General features: G+C 43.5%; 1 protein-coding gene across 1 annotated transcript in view; it reads left to right on the top strand.

Moving 5' to 3' along the window:
- Positions 1 to 17,673, top strand: part of camk4 (calcium/calmodulin-dependent protein kinase IV) — a 300,351-nt gene extending 282,678 nt beyond the window's left edge. The window contains exon 11 of the mRNA XM_041186348.1: positions 15,988 to 17,673. Within this exon, the coding sequence (XP_041042282.1) occupies positions 15,988 to 16,347 (360 nt within the window). The 3' untranslated portion in view covers positions 16,348 to 17,673. The remainder of the gene's footprint in view (positions 1 to 15,987) is intronic.
- Positions 17,674 to 26,749: the final 9,076 nt, after the last annotated feature.

Here is a 26,749-nt window from a genome sequence, read left to right on the forward strand (position 1 = left end):
CTGCATCTCTCTCCAGACCTTCTTTGCAAAGGCACAATCCACAAGGAGGTTAACAACGGTCTCTTCCCCACCACAGCCACCTCGAGGGCAACGTGCAGAGGGGGTGAGACTCCTGGCGTGTCGGCAGGATCTGATGGGGAGGCCTTTCTCACCACCAGCCAAGCTACATCTCGGTGCTTGTTGGAAAGTTCTGGCGATGAGGCCTTCTGCCAAATGACTTTGACAGTACATACAGTATACTGATTTTTTTTGAAAAAATACTTGATTCATAAATTATCTGGAAGAACATTACAAAACATTTCTAAATCACCATCACAAAAAGTGCAATCAGATTCAACTTTTACACATGGATCACGAGGTGCTTCAATATAATCAATGAATATTACAATCATTTCAATATGGTCATTACAGACAATCAGACAATGGTATTGGAGTTATCAACATACATCATGATGCACTCTGAGATGCTTCAATACAATTATAAAACAACTAGTATTCAATGCATACATTCATTGTGAGCCGTACAACACAGGAGGTCTATACAATTCCCAGCCCCTCAGTGCACTATGGCAGAAAGGCCTTAGACAGCGACCTTTCCCCATTACGCCTTTGCGGCGGCAGCCCCAAGCTTTAGTACGTCCCTCAGCATGTAGTCCCGGACCTTGGAATGTGCCAGTCTGCAACACTCGGTCAGGGACAACTCTTTGCACTGGAAGACCAACAAGTTTCGGGCAGACCAAAGAGTGTCTTTCATCGAGTTGATGATCTTCCAGCTGCAGTTGATGTTTGTCTCTGTGTGTGTCCCTGAGAACAGCCCATAGAGCACAGAGTCCTGTGCCACAGAACTGCTCGGGATGAGACTCAACAGAAACCACTGCATCTCTCTCCAGTCCTTCTCTGCAAAGGCACAATCCACAAGGAGGTGAACAATGGTCTCGTCCCCGCCACAGCCACCTCGAGGGCAACGTGCAAAGGGGGTGAGACTCCTGGGGTGTTGGAAGCATCTGACAGGGAGGGCCTTTCTCACCACCAGCCAAGCTACATCTTGGTGCTTGTTGGAAAGTTCTGGCGATGAGGCATTCTGCCAAATGACTTTGACAGTCTGCTCAAAGAACCATCCGACAAGATCCACCATCTCCTTTTCCCACAGGGCCTCTAGGACGTTACGTGCTGACCACTGCCTGATGGACTTGTGGTCAAAGGTGTTTCTCTGTATAAATTTTTTCGATAAGGGACAGGTGGTACGGCATGGTCCAACTACTTGGAATGTTCCGCGGCAGCGTGGCCAGACCCTTCCCTTGCAACACCGGGGACAGGTAGAACCTCAGCACATAGTGACACTTGGTGTTTGCGTACCGAAGGTCTACACACAGCTTGATGCAGCTGCACACAAAGGAACTGATGGCGAAGGGACTGTATGTTTAAGCCAGTGGATGCAGTGCTGATCAAATGGGATTGCTTTGTCCTGAATGGTGTTGTGCCTTTTGAGTGTTGTAGCTGCACCAATCCAGGCAAATGGAAAGTATTCCATCACACTCCTGACTTTCACTTTGTAGATCACAGAGAGGAAATGAGGAGGCAAGATGTGAACCACTCAACACATAATACCCAGCCTCTGTTCTGTTCCCGTTCAATTTGTTTTTTGGTAATTCTTTGCATATCGATGATGGGGTCTCCGCAATGTTAATGCAACTAACTGACAAAGGTAGATGGTTATGTTTTCTCTTGTTGGAAAACATCACTGCCTGAAAGTTGCATGGCATAATTGTTACTTTTCACTTCTCGTCCCAAGTATAATATTATCTGGGTCTTGCTGCATGTGGGCATGAATTACTTTTTATCTGAGGAATTGCAAATGGAACTGAGCACTGTGCAACCATCAGCAGACAGCCCCCCTTGCAAATAACCCCACTTTGATCATCATAATAGAGAGAGCATCCTTGATGAACAGCTGAAGATCATTAAGCTGAGCATGCTTCCTTGACAAATTCCTACAGTGACGTAGTGAGGCTGAGATGATCAACAATGACCATCATCCTTTGCACCAGATAAGTTTCCAGCCACTGGAGAATTTTCCTCCTGATTCCCATCAATTTCAATTTTAAGGCTTCTTGGTGTATCAGTCAAATACTGCCTTGTCAAGGGCAGTCACTTTCACCTTATCTCTGGAATTCTGCTCTTGTGCCCATGCTATTCTGCACAATTGGCAGCTGTGTCTTCAGTTGCCTACGCCCTAAGCACTGGAAAACCCTCCCTACATGTCTCCACCACTCTACCTTGCTTTCCTTCTTTACGGCACTCCTTAAAACCCACCCCTTTGACCAAGCTTTAGGTCATCTGACCTATTATCTCCTTATGTAGCTTGTGTTATATTTTGTTTTATAATGCTCTTGTGAAGCACCTTGAGGCATTTTATTATGTTGGAGGTGCTATATAATTGTTGTTGTTTGGACCAAGGCTATAATGAGTTTATTTCAACTTTCAGAAACCAAAAAATGAAGGTCCAGATGAAAGATTTTTCATAGAATCATAGATGAAATAGCACAGACCAAGGCCATTTAAGCATCGTTAACTATGCTGGTACTAGGTAAAACTATCAAATTATTCCTACTAGCCTGCTCTTTCCCCATAACTTTGTAATTCTTTTCCCTTCAATTATTTATCCAATTGCCTTTTTAAAGTTAATTTTGAATCTACTCAGATAGTGCACTCCAGATCATAATAACTTACTGTGTAAAAGAAAGTTTTCTCATATTGCCTCTGATTCTTTTGCCAATCATCTTAAATCTGTGTCCTCCAGTTTACTGACCCTTTTGGCACTGCAAACAATTTCTTTTTATTGACACTATCAAAATCATTTATGATTTTGAACATCTCTGTCAAATTTTCTCATAACCTGAAGATTGTTGAGCCTAGCACAACTGACTTGAGGTTCTGAGAGTTTTTCTCTCTCCACAGATGCCAGACCTGCTGAGTATTTTCTGTTTTTACTCCTCATCACCTTCGCTGCTCTAAGAAGAATAACTCACTTCTCCAGTCTTTCCACATAACTGAAGACCCTCAAACCTGGTACCATTCAAGCAAATCTTGTCTACACCCCCTCTCTCTTGGCATTTCTTTGTGAATAAAGACTTTTGGAAGGTTGTATTTTTCTTCTAATCAGTTACAGGCCGGCTGGTGACTAATCAGGACTATCTATGACCAGCAGATTCTCTCAGAACAGTTGTAAGTGAAGGTGTAGTCGCGGCTGGGGGCAGTTGGATCTATTCTTCTTTTCTCTTTCATGCTGGTTCTTCGCTTAGTCTCAAAGGTGACTGTAGCACTCCTGATGTGGCATTACCACAATCTATGGCCTGCGCTTCCCACTGGCGATGGGCGATGTGGCACACAGAGAGCAACTTCTTCAGGGAGTCCTTGAAATGTTTGCATAGCGCCCCTCTGTTCCGTTTATCAGTGGTAAGCTCTCCATGCAACATGATCTTGGGCAGGCAACTGTCTCCTATCCGGGTAATGTGACCCACCCAACACAGTTGGCTTTTTAACAATTAATTTATGGGATGTTGGTGTAGCTGGCTAGGCCAGCATTGATTGCCCATCCCTATTGCACTTAAGAAGGTGGTGATGAGCTGCCTTCTTGAATCATTGCATCCATGTGGAGTAGATACACCCACAGTGCTATTAGGGAGGGAGTTCCAGGAATTTGACCCAACAACAGTGAAGGTACAGCAATATATTTCCAAGTCAGGATGGTGAGTGGCTTGGAGGGAAACCTCCTGGTGGTGGTGTTCCCATGTATCTGCTACCCCTCCTTCTAGATGGTGGTGGCCGTGGATTTTGAAGGTGCTGTCTCAGGGGCCTTGGTGAACTCCTGCAGTGCACCTTGTGGATGGTACACACTGCTGATACAGTACATCGGTGGTGGAGGGAGTGAATGTTTGTGGATGTGGTGCCAATCAAGTGGGCTGCTTTGTCCTGGATGGTGTCAAGCTTCTTGAGTGTTGTGGGGGATGCACCCATCCAGGCAAGTGGAGAACATTCCATCACACTCCTGACTTGTGCCTTGTAGATGGTGGACAGACCTTGGGGAGTCAGGAGGTGAGTTACTCGCCGCAGGAGTCTTGGCCTCTGACCTGCTCTTGTAGCCTTAGTATTTATATGGCTAGTCCAGTTCAGTTTCTGGTCAGTGGTAACCCCTCAGTTTCTGGTCAGTGGTAACCCCATTGATAGTGGGAGATTCAGCAATGGTGATGCCATTGACTGTCAAGGGGCGATGGTTAGATTCTCTCTTATTGAGATGGTCATTGCCTGACACTTATGTGGCACGAATGTAACTTGCCACTTGTCAGCCCAAGCCTGGATATTGTCCAGGTCTTGTTGCATTTGGACATGGACTGCCTCAGAGTCTGGGGAGTCCTGAACATTGTGCAATCATCTGCGAACATCCCCACTTCTGACCTTATGATGGAAGGAAGGTCATTGATGAAGCAGCTGAAGATGGTTGGGCCTGGGACACTACTCTGAGGAACTCCTGCTGTGTTGTCATGGAACTGAGATAATTGACCTCCAAATATCACAACCATCTTCCTTTCTGCTAGGTATGACTCCAGACAGTGGACAGTTTTTCCCCTGATTCCCATTGACTCCAATTTTGAGAACTCCTTGATGCCACATTCGGTTGAATGCTGCTGTGATGTCAAGGCCAGGCATTCTCACCTCACCTCTGAAGTTCATGTGCAATTCAAGGCTGAGTGACCCTGGTGGAACCCATACTGAGCGCCAGTGAGTAAGTTTGCAGGAGGATGACCTCAATGCTGCTGCTGTTGGCAGATTCCAGGACTTTAAAGTTTGTGATGCTGCCCTGACAGCAGATCTTAAAGATGCTGTGGAGGAAGCACTGATGGAGGTGCTCTAGAAGGTGTACATGACAGCCATACAGGACCCATGACATGGTGCCATCCAGAAGAGTGGTGAGGATTACAGCTTTGTACACTTTAAGTTTGGTCTATGCTCTGAGACTGTGGTTGCTCCACACTTGCCGAATGCACTGTTTGCTTTTGAAAGTTTATTAACCACTTCCTTGTCAATGGTGGCATGAAATGAGATGATGCTCCCTAATTAGGTAAATTACTTGATGGCATTCAGCTCAGTTCCCTTAATGACAATGTTTGGTGGTTTATATTCTTCTTGGGGTGCAGGCTGATGCAGGACTTCAGTTTTCTTCAAACTGATTTTTAGTCCAAAGAGTTGTGCTGTCTCCGAAAAACATTTTGTAAGATGTTGCAGGTCTGACAGACTTTGGGCCAGGAGAGCGCAGTCATCAGTGAAAAGAAGTTCACAGATGAGTTTTTCTTGTATCTTTGGATGGAATCGTCTGGTCCCATTGGTGGGCATCATGGCAGGTGTGAGCGAACAATATGGTGAGAAGGCCAAAAATCAATCTTACGCCGTCGTGAAACCAGTTTGCGATCGTCTGCTCCACCCGTCAATGGCGGGCCATGTTTCCCATCGCTAAACATCGGGAACATGATTTCAAAACATCTCATTATAAGTCCTGCTCACTGACATCATTCCCCCATGCTGGATCATCCAAACACGCCAGTGTGATTGCACACTGGCATGTATCACAACTGTACATAAGCGACGTGCACCTAGTGAGCTGTACTTTGCTCGGGACTTCAAGGTTTGTTTGCCTACCTTGCTCTGGGCAGCACTCACAGTCATCAGTGCCAGGCTTCACAGGCAGCATCACATCACTTTTAGGCTCTCGAGCTCTACCTACCAGACAAGCCATAATGCAGGGGTGGCTTTTCAACGGCTTCAGGGCTAGGGCTTGCTTGAGGAAGGGGGAGAAGTGGCTTCAGGCAAGGGAAGAGGCTGCAGGGCGAGGGCTGTATGGGGGAAGAGAGATACCCTAGGGTGCGATGGGGGGGCACATGTTGGTCTGTGCAAGTGGCTTCAAGATGGTGAGGGCTGCGTAGTTAGTCTCCAGAGGAGATAAAGCCAGATGGAGATGTGAGGGTGTGTCTGAGAGAGTGAGTGGTGATGTCCCTTGAGCTACCAGTGAGTGAGATATCAGTGAATGTGTGATGGCCTTGTGAGTGGGTGAGTTGACAATTATGAGATGGTTGCCTTACCCTGGCAGCACGATGAGATCATTTATCCGCTTTCTGCACTAGATGTCCGACCTCCTGTGTGCAGAGTTGGCACTGACCACCTCTGCTGCTGCCTCCCAAGCCGTAGTGGTGGGACTGATGGGCCTCCTGCGGCCAGAGCAGTGGTACAGGACATCGTGGCAGGCCCCAACGGGTCCAGAAGGTGTCCCAGGAATTGGATTGGAGAGTCACTGGATCAGAGGGCTGTACTCTTCTTGGCTTTTGGGGCCATGCCTTCACCAGAGCAGTCCTGCTCTGCAAGCATTGAGAACTGTATGCGCGACTGCCATTTAAATATGGCACCTGATGTGAGGATGTGGCGAGGTAGTGGCACGGTGGGCAAATCAGAGGCTGCCAACCAGTGATCACACATGTTTCCTGATACTGCATAATTTTGAAGCAGGAAAGGGACAATACGGCGCAAAAGCCGCTATCTTAAACCTGGGACCATTCCGCCCTTTGAGCTTGAAGACGCCTGAGGTTGAAAAGACCTCCATAAATCCGGAAGCTTATATAAACTCCCTCCTCAAGGTGCTGCTGCAGCATCATGCTGAAGAAGGTGATGAATAAGGTCGGGGCCAGCACACATCCCTACTTCACACCATTGGAGAATTGATAGTGACTCAAGAGGCTGCTGTTGAGCTTGACTTGTCCGTACTGATTTTCGTGAAACTGCTTCACCATGGTCAGAAACCTGGGTGGCCACCCTATTTTTTCAAGGATTTTCCAAAGTCATGAGCAAAACAAAGGTCTGTATGTCACCTTTGTAGACCTCACCATGGTACTCTATGAAAGTGACGTACACAACACTTTTCTTGTAGTTGTCTGAGTACAAATTCTATGTCTGCAGTGACTCTCTTTCCTCTGAAACCACATTGGCTCTCTGGGAGGTTTTCTTCCATGATGATAGATACAAGCCTGTTCGGAAGTGTTCTAGCCAGGATGTTCCCAGAAATAGAAAGGAGAGTGATCCCATGGTTGTTGGAGTAGTCTGACTTTTCTCCTTTGTTTTTGTACAAGATGATGTTAATGGATCACGAAGATCCTGTGAAATCCTGCCCTGTTCCCAGCAGGTCATGAAAATCTCAAGAGGTTTGGTAATAGAGCAGGGCCACCATGTTTCAAGGCTTCGGGTGGAATTCCATTGACTCCGAGGGTTTTGTTCCTCTTCAGTTGGTTGATGGCAGTCACAGTTTCCTCCAGAGTTATGCTTTCATCCAGTTCTTCTTTGACAGGTGTAATGAAAATATAATAATTTTCATAATATTATTGTGATTTATTGTAACGTTAGGTTAATAGTGGGTTTTGGATTAGTTTATCTTTGTGGAATTGTGTGTGGGGGGGATTTAATTGAATTGGAGACAGCTGGTCTGGAGTTTTTGAGCTAACAAAAGGAAAGCCAGGTTTGCAATGCTAAATACATAAACATGACTGAAGTTTTAGAATGTGGGGTGTGAGAAACATTTGCATTTTTAGATAAATTAGGCTGTTTGAATTTCACACCTAGTTTGATGTCAAACTTAGCCATAAGAAGCTAAGCTAAACAGTGTGTTTATTTTCCCAAAGGTTACTGATAATATGAGTACAATGAAAGATTTATATTATGAGAAAACTTAAGTTGCAAAGACATATTGGAAGAATGGAATTTGCATTAGAGGGGAGAAACATGTATAAAGGAGATGAGGTTATGTGTAAGGGAGAAGGAATTCTAAGATGTAACAAGTGTGAAAAGTCCCCAGCCTCTATGCATCAAGTTGCTGCCTACAGGAACTGAAGCTAAGAAAACTCACTGTGAATATCACTGTCCAGGGTGCTGTGTATTTTGCCTGGGTCTGTTGAAATATATTTCTTTTTACTGTTGTCTTAACAGAGGTGTAACTGGGAGTCAGATTAATTAGGGGATTTAGGACTTATTATAGTAGTAATTTGTAGACCCCTGTATGTGCTTGAAATCTTTTCTTCTTTTAATAAATGTTTAATTTAGTTTTGTAAAAAAAGCTCTAAAACTCAGTGGACTTATTACTACTGAATTCAAAGCACGCATCTCGAAATAAAATACACATTGAAAAACAGTGTGGCAGCTGTTCCAAGTTTCCCTCTGGGATTTGAGCAGCTCGGCATTTACCATCTGCTGTGCCATAACACATGTTGTTGGATGCAGTTGATGAGAGTATCATACACTGTGCACTTGGTGCTGAAGAGTGTTTCAAATTGCTCTGACCAGCAATCCAGTCAATCCAATCAACTCCTTGTTGATATGTGGTAACTTGCCATCGATGTACCTCAGAGGGTTTTGGGTTTGATATGTTGGTCCATAAACCGATTTTAGTGTTTCGTAGAAGCTTCTTATATCACCAGTATCAACGTACAGGTGAGTTTTTGCTGCAAGTGCAATCCACCAGTCATTTTGGATGTTCCTCAGTTTACGTTGAAGGGTGCTGCATGCTTGATGGTAGGTTGTCTTTTTCTCTTGGCTGGCCAGCTGAGCCAGATGAGCTGACCTTTTTATTGCCAGCAGATCTTGGATTTCCTTGCCATTTTTGTCAAACCAGTCCCTGTTCTTAAAAACAAAAAACTGCGGATGCTGGAAATCCAAAACATAAACAGAATTACCTGGAAAAACTCAGCAGGTCTGGCAGCATCGGCGGAGAAGAAAAGAGTTGACGTTTCGAGTCCTCATGACCCTTCAACAGAACTGAGTGAATCTTAGGAAAGGGGTGAAATATAAGCTGATTTAAGATGGGGGTGTGGGGGGGGGGCGGTGTGGTGTGGTTGTAGGGACAAGCAAGCAGTGATAGGAGCAGATAATCAAAAGATGTCACAGACAAAAGAACAAAAGATATCACCACCTTCAGCGCCTCTGTATTCTTTTGTTCTCTTGTCTGTGACATCTTTTGATTATCTGCTCCTATCACTGCTTGCTTGTCCCTACAACCACACCACCCCCCCACTTCTCTCCATCCCCCACCCCCCCACCTTAAACCAGCATATTTCACCCCTTTTCTAAGATTCACTCAGTTCTGTTGAAGGGTCATGAGGACTCGAGAAGTCAACTCTTTTCTTCTCCGCTGATGCTGCCAGATCTGCTGAGTTTTTCCAGGTAATTCTGTTTTTGTTTCAGTTCCTATTCTTCTTGTTGGTGCGCCCGATGACCTCATTGAAAGCATCCAGTACTACAGCTTTGATGTGTTCCCAGAGTTCTCCTGGAGTGGAATCAGCAGTGAAATCTGGGTGTTCCAATCTGGTCTTCTAGGTTGCTTGATATCTATCTCTGCTAGATGAGGCTTTCAGGTTGCTGATTCAAAATTTCTTTGATAGGTTGTCTCTATGTCTGTTCTTCGACTTAGGCTTGAAATGCAAGTTCAGCTTTGAGTGAATGAGCCAGTAGTCTGTATGACAGTCAGCACTGGGCATGACTGTAGTATGCAGGACGTCCTTTAGGTAACACTGGCACACTAAGATGTAGTCTATCATGGGCCAGTGTTTAGAGCAGGAATGCATCCATGTGGTCTTGAAGCAACGTTTTTGTTGAAAGCGGACGTTGCTTTTGGACAGCTGGTTTTCTGCACAGAGTTCCAAGAGTAGACATCTGTTTTCATTGCAGTTTCCAATTCCATGGTCTCTGAGCACTACCTTCCACGCCTGGCTGTCAGGGCCAACTCTGGCGTTGAAATTGCCAAAGATGGCAATTTTGTTCTTGAGAGGGGCATTCTGGATGAGTTCACAGAGATCTGTAGAACTTATCTTTGTTAGCAGGGTTAGCCTTCAAGGTTGGAGCACGATTGCTGATGATAGTTGGATGCTGCTGGTCATGAGGAGGAGGCCCAGGGACACAATGCGTTCAGAATGGCTCATCGGCAGGTTTGGAAGTTTAATGCTAACTGGGTGGCGGGGAAACAAGCATTTGTTTAGGCCCCCTTTTCTGGGTCCCTCTCCAATTCAGGAGCAAGCAGTGCTGTCATTCAAAAAGGCTGCTTGGTCACTCAGGGTGCTATCGGGTGATGATGTCGTCTCCAGATCATCATCAAAACAAACAATATCCTGAGCTGCCTGCGTGCAGGATTGGAACTGCAGCTGCCTTTTTCACACTTTCCCATCGCTACAGGACTTACCAGTTGAGTTGCATTTGGGGTGAATATTTTTTTTTCCTTCCTGCTTGCACAGTGGATCTTTAAGGTGTAGCACAGTTTGCGCTGATTAACCCCACCCTTTAGGCCCAGCACTTATCGGTCATGGCCCAGCGAACTAGGACAGCAGCAGCAAGGTCACCAAGCCGTAGTTTGGATTCAGAGTTGCCCTCTCCTAGGTGGGTTGCTGACCAAGACTTAAGAGGACCCTCCTTCCCTTGCTATTTTATCCATAGCTGGCATACTAACACCCATAATCCGCACAATATGGTGTAGCACGCCTTTTGGTCCAGAACATGAAACGAATGAAAGTCGCTGTAGTCCCAGAGGACCATAGGCTGCTCTCTCATTAGAGAGAGAGACAACTGGTGATGAGTTTAACCTGAAGGTCACCACACCTCAGGCAATGGGTGAAGCTGAGAAGGCTGGATGACCTCAGCCAGGACGGGAATTGAACCCATGCTGTTGGTGTCACTCTGCATCAAAAACCAGCCATCCAGCCAACTGAGCTAACCAACCCCCAGAACTGACCTCTAGAACATGCCATTCTTTTGAGCCACATGGAATCCTTCTGCCCTGGCCATATCTTTGTCAAGGAAGACATCTGCCCGGCTGGTGTCATGTTCATCAGTTCTCTCTTCACTACGATTTGTTCTCAGCTGAGGCGGTGTGCCAAGGTGTGGCACTTGAAACCAGCAGTGAGAGCTGGGTTTGATGAAGACTAGTGATTCCAGTCCATCCTACTAGTAGGATGCAGCTGACTGAAAATACAAGGGTACTACCTCTATCTGAACACCCCACACCCTCTCTTTATCCCTTAAGTGTGGTGCACAGAATTGAACATAATACTCTACTTGGGGCTTAACTGTTTTCTAAATGTTTAGTATAACTTCCATGCTTTTGTACTTGATTCCTCGATTAATAAAGCTAAGATTCCCATGCACTTTTTAACAGCTGTCACAACTTGTCCTGCCATCTTCAATAATTTGTGCACAGATATTCTCTGTTCACCCACCCACTTTAAAATGTGTTTTTTTCATATTATCTCTCTTCGTTCTTCCTACCAGAATGGATCACATCACGCTTTACTGCATTAAGTTTCATCTGCAATATGTCTGCCCATGTTACCAGTCTGTATGTCCTGCTAGTTGTTTACTACAGGCAGAATTTAAAGTTCACAGTGGGGTTCCCGTCCACCTGCTGAAAAACCAGTGGGAACCCTGTGTCAATCATATTCGGGAGGCCGATGGAATTTTATAACAATCAGGTGCTTGCCTGGGCAGCGTCAGGTCTCCCTTTGAATTAAGCCTGGTAGAGGAAATTCCATCTCCAGGAACTGCTGGCAAGTCAGAGCCAGGCAGCTCTCAAGTACCGGCAGCACCACCAGGAGCAGTGAACAATCCTTTACAACACTGGGGCCTTCACCAGGGATCGGCAATGGAACCCTGGAGAAAGGTAAGTGTGGAAGGGATGGGGGTAAAGGAGAGGTGCCAGCGGGGGTGAGGAAAGGGCAGGGGTGGCTTCCCATGGGTCCTCCCACATCACAAAGCCAGTTCCTTGATCAGGCACAGAGTGCCTGAGTATGATAAACCCTCCCCTGTGGGCCGCAGACAAAATGGACAGGGTTTGCTGGGCAGTTGTCCCACCTGGTGGTGTCGAGCTATCCACCAGCTGCTGGTTGAGTTCTAGCAGCAGCAGGATGAGGCTGTTAAGTGAGGCACTTAAGTGGCCACCCTTCCCACCCAGAGCTTGATTGGTCGGGGGAGTAGAGCCTCCCACCGAATCAAATATGCCCTCCCGCTTCCAAACTTACTTCCATGGGGGAGGGGTTCATTAAATTCCACCCTAAATTTCCAGAATCATCCGCAAATTTTGAAATGATGTCCAACTAAACTTAAAACCTCAAGAATCCAAAAGGAACATAGGATAAATAACTGGTTAAAATCTAAAAATGAAGAGTTCTTGTAAGTGGTGTAATCAGACTGGGAAAACATTAAGTGGTCCTGAAGTGATTGTTTACACCCTATTGCTTCTGATGAATGCAAATGAACTTGATACCAAAGCCAACTGTAAGCAAGTCAAATTTGCTATTGGGAAACAGCTCACACTTATGTAGAGCAGTTCATTCTCAGAATGTCCCAAAGTGTCGCACAACCAATTAAGCACTTTTAAAGGCAAACATAACCGCAAATTTGCATACAGCAAGGACCCACAAACAGCATAAAATAAATGACGATGCAATTTGTTTTAATGATATTGATTGAGGGATAAGTTTTTGTCAGGATAACAGAACGCCTGCTCTTCAAATAGTGTTATGCAATCAGACATCCATCTGAGAGAGCATTTGGGGCCTCAGTTTAACGTCTCAACTGAAAGATGACACCTCCACCGTTGGAGCACTCCCTTACTACTGGATTTCCAGCATCCGCAGTTTTTTGTTTTTACCTCACTACTGCATTAAGCATCAACATAAGTGATGTGCTTAAGCTTTTGGAGTGGGGCTTAAACCAGTGATCTTTTGGTGCTGAGTGAGTGCATTAAGTCAGAGCTGATGCATAATTAAGGAAAGCAGTAGAGACAGAGGGCTAAACATTTTCAGGCTTTTGATCCTGACATAGGTTCTAGGATTGGCCTGTGGAGGGCCATTTTGTTGATCCTGCTGTCCTTCCAGAGTTAGGCAGAGTTTTCCTTATCAATACAGAAATTCCATCCAAGCCACCAGGGGTAGATATTAGGTTTTGTTGGTACTATGGGAAATGCAGTGCTATCAAGCCACCTGCCATGCTACCAGCACGACTGACTGACAACATACAAAATAAGAACAAGATCACCTGTTTCTGGAATCTGGCCTAATTCCTGGACCTTCTGCTGCACTTATTCGACTTGGCTGGAGAACAGTGGCAGATAATGGAAACTTATATGCAGCAAAGCAGTTCTGAAGGATATGAAACAGCAAGGCAAACGTCCAGTTGCATTGTTAGTAATATTTTGTTAAATATTTGATATAGTAATTGTATGGTTCCTTAACTGTTGCTGGGTCAAAATCCTGGAACTCCCTTCCTAACAGGACTGTTGCTGTACCTACACCACAAGGACTGCCACAGCTTAAGAATACAGCTCACTATTACATTCTTCGGAGTATTTAGGGATGGGCGATAAATTTTGGCCTTACCAGTGATGTCCGCATTTCGCGACCAAATAAAAAAATGACAGAATATGGAACATAAATGTACAGTTAATTAAACTGAATTAACTCAGCGGAGGCTCAAAATTCCTGGGCACAAGGCAGATGGATCACCAAAGGGGATATTGGGGGAAAGATAACAGGAATTTTGTATGATCACAAATCTGTTATGTTTCTTCTCCATTTTGCCCTTCATTCAAAATTCCAATTGATGATAGGAAGAGTTGCACAAATCTTCCTCCTGTTCTCCTTTCATCCTGAAATTTTGGGGCCATGTCTGGTGGCATTTTAGGACCAACTGCTTGTGTAGATCCTATACAGGACCTTAGGAAAACTCTTAAGATACTCTAAACCAAATGTAATTAGAAAATGCTGGAAATACTCAGCAGCTCAATCAAAGAGAAAACAGAGATAACATTTAAAGTCAGTAACCTTTTTGACCTGGAACTTTGGGCCGGATTAACGCAGCCCTGTGCCCAAACTGTATTGCTCTCACGACATAATTTTTAAATGTAAATAGCCTAATGACCAGGAGAATAGCCGAATCAGAGGTGCTAAATACCTTCAGGAGGCGGGAGGTGCCAGTTTGAAGCCAGCAACAAAAGGAGGCATATGCTATGTTGGAGGCTACCGCTGCTTTGCTAATTAGAGTAGGCAGCTCTTGGAAAGGTGGAACAAGACAGACTGTGGCCTTGCACAACCAGGTTAGCACCAGTGCTCATGCTAGCGCTATCTGGCCCCACAGATTTGTTACAAAGACAACTCCACAGAAATTTATTTTGGTTCCATGGCAAACCCAACAGCTGGACAGACATACACAAGACTGTTCGGGCTCATCTGATAAAAATGTGATAATTGTATACGGGAAGGGACCAACCCCTTAACAAACTCCTTAAGGAGCTCAAAGGGCTGTTCCCAGCTGCACCCCCCACCCCATCCACTGGCCCCTTCCCCTTTCAAAATTTGAGACTGCCCCAGAGGCAAAGGGATCTGGAGATGACTTCCAGGATTGCGATTTTCAAAGCCTACCCACACGGGGTCCCAAGCTCACGGCCCTTTGAAATTCCCGGCTGTTAACTCTGTTTCTCCCTCTGCAGATGCTGTCCGACCTGCTGAGTATTTCCGGCATTTCCTGTTTTTATTTCAAATTTCCAGCACAGTATTTTGCTTTTGCCTTTGATAAGAGGCCTGGTTGTGTACTTAAGAACATAAGAAAAATATTCTTATTTTCTTTGACTGTTAGTGTCCACCTGTCATAATGCCTGCCATGACTATTGAAATGACTTGGATGAGATCATCATCCTGTCAAATTAGCGTCTGGGAATCTTGCTCTGTCACACTACTGCTAGCTTGGGCCCTGAGGATTGAAAGAGATTTGGAATTAGTTGTAGATATATATCATGATCAAAATGCAGCCAAGGTGGCTGAGCTGGATAAACGGCAACTGGACTTGTAGGGAGTGAATTTCTCGAGAGTTCTTCTGCTCTGTAACTTTAGCTGAGAAACTGTGAAAACCCTGGAGAAATGCCTTCCCTTGCAAACTAATGCTGCAGGCCTTCAGATAACTGCAGCAGTGCTGGATCTTCTGCTCTCAAACTGCAAGTTTCCATTAAATGGCTTGCTTCTATGTTGAATATATTTTGAGATCGATGGTTGAGTAAATCACATTGGAAATTTATTGTTAAACATAAAGAAGTCTTAATATGCACTTAAATGAAAATCCTCTCTCAATTATGGGAATTTTCTTTGTTTTAAATGGATTAATGCATCTGTTAAAAATGGAATTTGATGTGACCATGTTAAACATTTGTATGTTGACGTCACTCACAGTAACATCACATATTTATTGCTATTGTGCTACATGCTTGAGATATTTAGTTAAAAAATAATTTGATTGCAAGTTATACTAAGATTTAAATTAGTTAAAGTTTCTGCTGCCAAGGCCAGGAATTCCTCCCTTCAACATCTCAGCTTCTCTTTTCACTTTTCTGATGCTTCTTAAAATCTACCTCTTTGACTAAACTGCCCTCAATTCTCCTTAGGTGGCTAGGTGCCAAATTTTGTTTGGCAACACTCCTGTGAATCACCTTGGGATGTTTAATTATATAAAATGCACTATATAAATATTATTGTTGTTAGAAGTTTGCAGTTTTTTTTCAACTATACAAGGTAGTGGGGATGAATCACTTTCATTAGACAACAAACGTTAACAAATAAAAACAGAAAATGCTGGAAATACTCAGCAGGTCTGGCAGCATCTGTGGAGAGAGAAACAGTTAATGTTTCAGGTCGTGACCTATTATTAGTTCTGAGTATTTCCAGCATTTTCTGTTTTTATTTCAGACTTCCAGAATTTGCAGTAGTTTGCTTTTAGAGAAAATGTTAACAATCAGTTCCCTTGATTTTTCACATTATTGTGTCAACACTAATAACATTCTAGTAATTTTTATGTCAGCTTGTGTTGCATTTTCAATATTCAATCTCACAGTAACTTAAAAAGGAATTAATGTTTTCCACTCAATAGGCTGCTGTAAAAGCTGTAGTGGCATCCAGTCGCCTTGGAAGTTCAAATAGCCATACCAATGTTGAAAATAGCAGCATTGATCCCAACAACTCATCTTTCCAGCAGAATGAAGCAATGGAAAATAAAAATCAAGAAACAGTGGAAGGTGATGTGCTTCAAATCACTGGTGATGTCAGCGCTGGTGATGTCAGCAGTGATGTCAGTGCTGGTGATATTAATGTTAGTGATGCCAATGCTGGTAGTGTTAGTCTTGGTAAGATCATCACTGATAATGGCAACAGTGATGTCAGCTTTGGTAATACTAGCTTATCCGTTATACAGGACACATCGCAAGGTGAGAAATATGCTGAAGATATATAAAAAAGGTTGATGGCTAGGGTGATGCACAGGAACTGGGACATGTACACAGTCCTTTACAGAAATTTTATCACACACAGTAAGAAAAAATAGCAGAACCAACATTACAAGTCGTCTTTATGAGTACAGCTAAAAATAACCCATTTCACTGCAGCAGTTATTTAAACTATATCTGTGCATGAGATGTCGGTGATGTGGCTTAGCTTTTGTGTTGATTCAATAATGGCTGTTAATTGATGTGCATGCTGGTAATGAGGAAGGTTCCACTGTATTTTCTTGCATGCAACTGCTTCATAAAGACAGTAACAAGAGCCTAATGGCTTACATAATGCAAAATGTTATTTAAAATTTTAAAATATGCACTCAATTGCATAAGCCTTCAGCAGAATTTCAATCCGTCGTCAGTTAGGAGATTTTCAGCTAAATTTGTCTATTTTATGTTTTACATCTAAAATTGTGTTGAAGTAAATCCATACAATGTTATTCAAACTAGTTTCTTCTGTGGTGCATTCTATACTTAGTTTTATTATTAATAAGAATTAAAATGACACATTTTCATTGCAGTTTTGCACTATAGCTTTTCTCCTTCATAAATATTTTGGGGCAGTTCAAGCAGTTTACTCTACTTAATTTGAATAATGAAATGCTTCATTCCATGTCCTAAATCATTTCCTAAAAACAGCACAAAAGGTGTAAAGGAACAAAAACACTGACATTCAGTAAATTTAGAGTGACTTATTTCTGTTGTTATCAAAAGATCAAAAGTGTTAATATCACCAAAGTGCTTTTCCAGTTTTAACAGTTCAAATGAAATTAAACTAATAAACCTTCACTATAGAGCATGCAACAAATACAAGCAATATGTGTAATGCATTTTTATATTCATTTTGAAAAAATAACAGGCATATTTATTCAGCAGGGTTTTGTCTCAAAGGAAATTGTTGATAATCTTTAAGTGCTTTCAGATTGTATGTATTGATATTTTGAATTCTTTCACCTTTGTGGAATCATTAATGTTGAAGTTAAATGTGCCACATATCAACTATTTCAAACTGGAAATATGCTGTGAATGTTCTGAATATGAAATTAAGTGTCTTTTTCAGTGTTTGTAATGGAACTATCCAGTGCATGCTATACAGAACAATATTATAGAACATTTTTAGCAAATGCTAGCATGCTACTAAGCATTAATAATAATAAACATAGTTAAGATAATCAAAAAGAGTTTTTGCTACCCAGTTTGAATCACCCAATTTAATTGTATTCATACCGGTGATCGGAGTGTTACATTCAAGCAGTATATTGATGATTAAATGCACTGACTCATAATATGCCACCGTTTATTTTATTGCATCACAGATTGGGAAAACTGTACTCAAGTCAAAACTTTTGTGACATCGCATTTTTAACTCAAAGTTTTATTATAAAATGACCTCGCAAAAATATTTAACTTTAGGAGAATAGCATCTAAGTAATTCCAGAATTAAATGGGATCGGCAACTTGCTGGCTTAATAGAATCATATTTTTTCAAAATTTTATGGTGGATATTTTTATTCTTCGAATAAGTTTTTTTTGAAGAAGTTGGAAAATTCAAGTTAGGTCAACTAAAGTTACCAATAAAAAAATTGTCATGACAGCTGAGAATATTGTAACACTAAAGGTTAGAAATCAGGTTGCCCTGATTTTTGGGTGTAGGGCTTGCAAATCTCACTGTGTCCACGCCCGTTCGGATTGAGGTGACTAACATGCAAAATTCGTGTAACTACCTCATCTGAATGACTGTGGCTCAAGCTCACGCTCTGGCACTGCTTTCAGCTTCTTTTGCTGCCAGCAAGCTCTGTACACAACAGGAGGCCTGACAACATTGTTTGCAGACCATGTGTACAGGCAATCTGTTCTTCTTAAAGACAGGTGGCTTCATAAAGGGAAGCGATATAAAAAGATTGCTGCATTGTAAATTCTTGCAAACAGAACACCATCACAGGCAGAGGGAACCAGAGTTACAGGTGGAATGTTGGATTCATTAGTGGTGCACCCAGGCAAGAGGAGAGATGCTCTGTTCCTGCAGATGGTCAGGAGGTCCTCAAGGACTAACTTTAGAAGGGAATTGGGAAATATGACCAGAAATGTCTACTTCCAGAATATGGACCTGAGGACTTGACAGTAGTGCCACAAAACATCTAATGACCTCACATGAGTAGTCAAATGCAGTGAATGCATCTTCACATAATATGTCTTACCCACCACAACACCAACCCCTTACACTGATCAATTGCAGCACACCCTCATTACTCACCCAGCAGCGTTCCCTGACAGTGAAAATTCAGGCCTAGCACCCAAATACTCCACCTCACCCTCACACACCTACTGATGCTCCAAGCCTGATACCCAACTTTCACTGCTTTCACATATATCTAGATGTTCAGCCATGGCAGGCACATCATCCAAACAAATCCCTACACAACCAGAGGCATTCTGCTCTCTCTCTTGCAGGACAAGAGACAATACAATAAAAGGGAACAGAGGAGAACTTGCAGACAAAGACGCCTGCACTTCATGAGCTCTACAGAGGAGATGGCTCTCAGCATCATGGGGCCGGTTGCAAGGGGGCTGGGAGCATCTGACTCACAGAACATTAAGGATTATGATATGTTCCTGTCTTTAAGACCCTCCGCAATTCCCAACTCACCCGAATTCTGCTATATGACATGATGAGCAAACTGCTGATGGTGTGACAATGGACCTCTTGCTTCTCACCCCACTCACTTTCCTCACCCCAACCTTCCCCTTCTAAGTTCCTTTTTTCAGATACCCAAGGACTGCCATCTGCCCGGCCACAGGACCCCAAAAGGAGCATAAAAAGCAACAGCACTGATGAAGAGGCCCCATCACTTAATCTAACACACAGCCACCAGCTCAGTCACTGGCACTGCACTTACCTTGGAGATTAGTATAGAATTGGGATTAGTACCTGGTGAGTCCCTGGGTACAAATGTACTGTCAACCAGGCCAGGGATAATGGATGGATTGTTGGCCAGCTCACCAAAGGATAAGGTGGCAGATAAGTATTGTTGCAGGGAACTCAGATGAGGACCTTGATAGGGTGGCGTGCAGGATAATGCTCAATGGGTATGCACCCCAAGATGCTTAGTGCATTGGTTGGTCTGTCAGACAGCCTCCTGTGAGTGTCAATGAGCACAGAGGTGTCCTCTCCAACTTGGCTGAGGGGATGGTTTAGAACTTGTCTTCTCCACTGCCTGTGCTTCATTTCCCTCTGGTGCTGCAGAGCCAGAGGCACAGGTACTGCTGCTCTAATACCTGTTGCAGTCTATTATCATTGCTGTGATGATGAGGCAACACCGTATGATAAATGCAGGAATTCACCAAAACATCTCTAAAAACATTCAAATACTTTCAAAGACTGCAATGGAAAATGTTCCAAAAATTCAATTTACCTGCAGCAGGGTCCTTGGCTCTTAATAATGCTACTGCAGGACCTATCCTGCATCTTCATGGCTCTTATTGATTATAGAGTCATTACACCACAGAAGGTGGCCATTCAACCTGAGCCCATGCTGGCCATTTTACTAAACAACACGGGTATTGCTGCTCATTCGTTACCCAAATTAAATAAGTAGCATGGAGACCAGCTGAATGGTGTACATCTACAAAGTACTGAACTCAGGAATTTGCTGAGGGAATTCTAAGGTCTGGATTTTTGCAGAGTCCATGGCAACTCCATGGCATATCCAAATTGGCGGGAGGGACCCCAATCCAGAAGTCCCATTCTCATTTCCAGCAGCTCCCCTTTTTGCAGTTGGGGGGACACAGATTGGGCGGGATGTGACTCCTGCCCATGGGAAACAAGAACTCAGCAGGGCCATTTGAACCTAGAACTGAGTTCAATTAGACACCTTTTCTTGCTGGAGCAAGGGGCTTATCTAGCAGTGTGGGAATTACAAATCTTTAGAAAAGCCGTAAAAGCTCTTGATGAATGGGTAAGGACTATGAAACTGTTGTTATGAATGCAGCTTAGTTGGCTGCTTTCCGCAAACTAACATCATAGTGAGGGATTGTAAGTTCACACTTTGATTTATAGCTCAAAGAGGTTATTAAATGATTAGCTGTGTTTGATGAAGGCTTATGAATAAAAAGATTTTTTTATAAGCGATTAAGTACTTGAGGGAATTTAAATGTATTGAATGGACTTTCGTGAATGGGAGGTTTTTTTTATATGGTGAATCCGTAATAGATATTTGGAACTTTATTTTATTCATCTCAGTATGGCACCTGAGGTCTACCCAAGGTGGATATTGGGTGAGTTGGCATGGAAGATGTAAGGGCAAAGAGCTGTAGATTAGGGGCGAGTTGGCACGAAGTTGCCTTAGGGACTACAAAGAGCAACAGGGATGGGTGGGTGTTCACAAGGTGACATGAGTTAGCATAAGGACTATAAGGGGCCATTGGAGTGGGTAGTGCACATGGGTTGGCATGAGTTGGCTTAAATGGGCATGGGGAGTGGGTGGCAGTGTGAGGGGTGAGAGTTAGAGGACTTCATGAGCAAAGTCCCAGAGAACCGAGGCGGGCCTTTTAAACAGTGAGATACTTAATTGAATTAGTCTGGGTGCTTTGATCTAAGAAGTGAGGCTAGGTTTGAAATGTTAATTAGGTAAACATGGGAAAGTTTAGAAACATAGGTGTCAAGGGAACATTTGCATTTTGAAATTAACCGGACTAGATTGTTTTCAAAGGAGGGGTGAAATGTATCATCTCACCAGATGAAGTTTAGAAGTGTCTTTATTTTTTCCAAAGATTACTGGTAAAACTTAGTGCTATGAGAGGGTTTTATCACCAGGGAGATAAAGTCCAAGGACATAGTGAAACAATGGGTATTTGCATTCAAAGAGGAAGATATGTACCACGAAGAAAAGACTGTAAGGGAAGGCATTTTTAAGATCTTACAAGCGGGTGAAAAGCCTTCAGCATCGATGCCTCAAGCTGCTGTCCTCAAAGAACTGAAGCTAAGAAAACTCACTTGGAATTCAACTTATTCAGGGTATTATGTTTCTTTGTCTGGATCTTTCAAAGTCTATGGGCAGAATTTTGCCCTTGGCAGGGGCAGTTGGAAAGCCGCCCGCGATCGGGAACGGACCGTGATTTCACGCTGGTGGGCCAATTAAGACCTGCCCAGTGTGAAATGTGAGCAGTGCTCAGCTCTGCCTGTGTAGAGATGGGGGGAAGAGGGCGGGCGGGCTGAGCACTTAATCTCCCTGAGACATGGAGCGGCCTCAAGGAGATAAAACACTTTTTAAAATAAAATAAGATAAAAATATAATGACTCTGTCACATGAGCAGGGACATGTTATTAATGAAAAATTAAAGTTTTAATTAATTTTATTTGCTTTTGGAAACCTCATCCTGCAAAGGCTACTTGGCCTTTTTGCTTGCCCGCCAACCGTTAGGCAGCAAAAAATTAAGTTAATTGATTACTTAATGGCTTTAACAGGCCTTTTAATTGTCGGTGGCAGCGCGTCATTTCATGCTCGAGCGGGTCGGGCACATGCCCGCCCGCCAAGCGAAAATTTCTGCCCTATGTGTCTTACTATTACCTTAATGAGAGTGTAACTAGGAGTTAGATTGATTAGGGGATTTAGAAGTTATCATAATAGTAATTTGTGGATCTATGTATGTATTTAAAATCATTTCTCTTATTAATAAATGTTTAATATAGTTTTATAAAAATTATAAGACTTGGTGGTCTTATTACTACTGAAATAAAGGCATGCATCTCGAAATTTATACAAATTGATAATTAGTTGTGACTCTCTGCCCAGGGGCGTCGGGCCCAACTCCCATCCCCCACCCCACCCACCTGGAACGAAGATCCTGTCATTTGGGGCACTCTTTCTTGAGGCGGATGCAGCAAGCTGAGAAATTTCCCAACTTCTGCTACCCGACTCGGGAGCAAAAAACTAAGGCCTAGGTATTTTAACATTTGAGCTCTTTCTAAAATCTAGTCAAGTGTTGCATTTAACATTTAACTTTACTTTAACATTAACTTGTAGTTTCTTTCAGCCTGGATCAGTGGTAAACAGCTGGCTGTTGGTGGCAGCTACCTAGTTAGTTAATTAGGTTAGAACAGGTTTCCTAGCCAGCAGGGCCAGGTCAGATCTTTGGAATTGCAGCTAGTATAAATACAGAAGGTAGCATGAAGGCCAGCTTGACAGAACACTGAACTTGGGAATTTGGTGAGTAAGGGAATTTTGCGCAGTGAAGGAAGAGGTGATGTTTTGGCCCTTTACAGAACAAAGGGCAGGACTTTTACCTCATCGGGAGAGCATGGCAGGCAGGCCCAGGAGTGGCCACGAAACCCGCCTGCGATCGGGTCCCAACCACAATTTCATGCTGGCGGGCCAATTAACGGCCAGCCTGTGTGAATCGCATGCTGCAATGCTCAGCGCTGCCTGGGAGGGGTCGGGAGCGGGGGGGGTGGGGGTGAGGAGGGTGAGCACAGAAGTCAATGCATGCGTGTGGGTGCACTCAGTGAAAGCTCCCTGAAGGCACAGAGCTGCCTCAGGGAGCTGAAGATTTTTAACATTAAAAATAAACAATTGAAAAATAAGGCAAACATGTCCCCTCATGTGACTCTGTCACAGGAGCAGGGACCTGTTAAAAATGAGTTTTAAAAGTTTTCATTTTTTAAATCACTGGTCAAAACCTCATCCCGCCCATGGATGAGATTTTGCAAAAACTGCAAAGGCCGCTTGGCCTATTCGCCTGCCCGCCAACTGAACGGTTGGACAGGCAGTGAAAAATTCTGTTTAGTTAATTGATTAAGGGCCTTAATAGGCCTCTTAATTGTTGGCAGGTGCACTTCCACCTCTCGTGCACGCCTCACGCCTGCCGAGTGATATCACGAGAGTGTGCAATGACATTGGGACACTCTCCCAACATCATCGTGGACTATTTTTCTCCCATTCAGGTCGGGCACCCATCTGCCCGACAAGGGAAAAATTCTGCCTAAACAATTGTCCAAGAAAGGAGGCGAGACACGACGAGACCTGAGCGCTGAAGTCCAAAGGCATTAATTAGGTAAGCAGGCAGATGATTGGTTGGTGAGTTTTATGTTTTTTTTTTCTCTAAACTGGGGCAGTAGTTTGAACTAGTACTAGCGAGATATAAGTACTGCATTAAATTTATAACTTAACTAGTTAAACTACTTAATGTAACTACAAATTATCACTGAGTGATATTTCTAAACTTGAACCCCAAATTAAACAAAATACAAGGAAGATGACAGGACAGATGATGTTTTGCAGCTCTAGCGTGTTCAAGCTAGTGAACACAAGCGTGATCCACAGTAACCACATCTGCAGAAAGGGTCTGCTGCTGGAGGAACATCAGTTCAGAGTTGATGAGCTGGAATCTGAATTTTGGACACTCTGATGAGCAAGGGAGGGAGAAAGTTACATGGACACTTTGTTCCACTAAGTACTTCTGATTTGGTCATGGTAAGGGACAGGAGGGTAAAACTATGTTGCAAGTATGGGGATCCAGAAGGTAGCACTGGAGGAGCCTCAGCCCTTCTACTTGTCCAACAGGTTCGAGGTTCTTGCAGCTTGTGTGGATGAGAGCAAGGACTGCAAGGAGGATAAACAAATTGATGACAGCACCATGGTACAGGGGGCCATTCAAATGTGGAGAGTAAAAGGGAAAATAGTGGTAGTAGGGGACAGTATAGTTAGGGGGATAGATTCTGTTCTATGCAGCCAAGATCATGAGTCCCAAAGGCTGATTTGCCTGCCCGGTGCCAGGGTTAAAGACATCTTCTTGGGGCTGGAAAGGAACTTGGAATGAAGGGGGAAGGATCCAGTTGTTGTGGTCCACATGGATATTAATGACATAGGTAAAATTAACAAAGGGAGTATGTGCAGTTAGGGAATAAATTAAAAAAACAGTACAAGGGTAAATAATCTCTGGATTACTACCTGAGCCACGAGGAAATTGGTATAGGGTAAATAAAATCGGAGTTGAATGCATGGCTCAAAGTTTGGTGTTGGAGAAATGGGTTTTGATGCATGGGCAATGGCACCAGTATTGGGGAAAGAGGGGGCTGTACCATTGGAACAGCCTTCACTTAAATCATACGATGACCAGTGTCCTGGTGAGCTGTATAAATAGGGCTCTGGAGAAGTCTTTAAATTAAATAGTGGGGGCAAGGCATCACATTAGGGGAGATTTAGAAAGTTAACAAGAAAGGAAAAGGTAACAGTGCAGGGTAGCAATATGGGGAATGATAACCAGATTGTGATAGGAAGGGACGGACAGTACAAACATAAGAGTGCACCAGGACAAAGGGTTAGAGTAGGGAAAAATGGTAAAAGCACAAATTTAAAGGCTCTTCATCTGAATGCACACAGAATTCAAAGCAAGATGGATGAATTGATAGCACAAATAGGAATAAATGAGTATGCTGTGATAGCCATGACAGAGATATGGGGCAGGATTTTACATGCCCCTGGCAGGCATGTTTCTGGCCGGCGTGTTTATGGTTGGGGACACATAAAATAGGGCCTGCGCCCACCCTACCACATTCCCATCCACCCCCAAGCTCACCCTGATAATATGGGGGGAGGTGAGGGAGCGAGTGGGCAAGTGCCAAAATCGGCAGTCCACCCACCATATTCAAATAGGTAATCAAGAGTCAGTTAGGCTTGTTACCAAGCCAATTGACCCTGATAATACACTGCCCATGACATAAAAGATTTGGCATGAGCAACTGGGTGGGAGCAGGCAGCCCAATTTTTTACCTACCTGCTTCAAAGGCTGGGAAGGAAGGGGGGGTTGTTGATCTTTGGGGGCTGCCCTTTATGGATCAGAGGTCATCCCCAAAGATCAAACCCCCTTCTCCTTAACCCCACCCCACCTCCACTCCTCAGGCTTGAAACCCAATCCTCCCACCCTACTGCACCCATCCGAAACACTCCATGCCCAATATCCCAGACTTACTGGTTCTGTGGATCCCTGGGGCTGCTTTGTCTTCTTGCAGTCCCAGCAGTGGTCACTAGTATGCTTTGAGCACTGCTAGGAATAATGGAGCGATTGGCCAGCAGCTCCAGGACTTCATGCACAGTGAGGAGTGGACATCCCACACTGATCCTCTCCAGCGGCATGTTATAGCTGTGGGGTGGGCCAGCATGGACCAAGTTGGCTCCATGCCAAGACTTTACTCCGGAGGGGTTGGTGGGGGTGGGTGGTGGGTGAGCTGTCCAGCCTCCCCCTATTCATCCCATGGTTATAAAGTGATCAAGGTGGGAAATGAAGATTCAAGGGTATTTGACATTTAGGAAGGATATAAAGAACGGAAAAGAAGGTAGGGTAGCTCTGTTAATAAATATGAGAACTGCTGAGTAGTGAGAAATTATCTTGGCTCAGAAGATGAGGATGTCGAATTAGTTTGGATGAGGATAAGAAATAGCAAAGGAATGAAGTCATTGGTGGGAGTCATTTATAGGTCCCCTGACAGTAGATACACTGTAGGACAGAGTATATATCAAAGAATAATGGGGATCAGTAAGAAAGGTACTGCAATAATTCTGAATGATTTATTCTTCATTTTGATTGGAAGAATCAAATTAGTAAAGGTAGCCAGACATAGAGTGTATGTGGAACAATTTTTAGAACAATTTGTTCTGGAACCAACTTGGGAACAGGCTATTATAGACATGGTAATGTAATGAGACAGGATTAATTAATGATATAGTAAAGGATCCTCAAGGCAAGAGTGATCATAACAGGATGGAATTTCACATCCAATTTGAGGGTGAGAAACTTGGATCTAAAACTAGTAGCTTAATTAGAGGCTATTAGAAAGGTTGTGGATCATGGACTGGGAAAATAGGATAAAAGGTAAGATGGTAGAGAAGCAGTCATAGACATTTAAGGAGATATTTAATAATGCTCAAGAAATACATCCCATAGGGAAAGAAAGACTCTTCTAGAAGGATACATCATCCACAGCCAACTAAGGAAGCTAAGGATGTTATCAAATTCTGTGAAGATTAGTGGTAGATCAGAAGATTGGGGAAATTTTAGAAACCAGCAAAGGATGACTTTAAAAAACGTTGGAGAAACTAGAATATGACAATAAATTAGCAAGAAAAATTAAAGCAGATAGCTTCTAAAAGTATATAAAGAGGAATAGAGTAACTAAACATCGGTCCCTTAAAGGATGAGACTGGGGAATTAATAATGGGAAACAAGAAAATGGCGGAGACATTAAACAAGTATATTGTATCAGTCTTCATGGCAGGAGATATAAGAGAATCCCAAGAATAGTAGAAAATTAAGAAGCGACAGGGAGGGAGTAACTTAAAGCGATCACTATCACTAGGGGAAAACTTA

The sequence above is a fragment of the Carcharodon carcharias genome, chromosome 4, assembly GCF_017639515.1.
Source record: "Carcharodon carcharias isolate sCarCar2 chromosome 4, sCarCar2.pri, whole genome shotgun sequence".
Lineage (NCBI taxonomy): Eukaryota > Metazoa > Chordata > Chondrichthyes > Lamniformes > Lamnidae > Carcharodon > Carcharodon carcharias.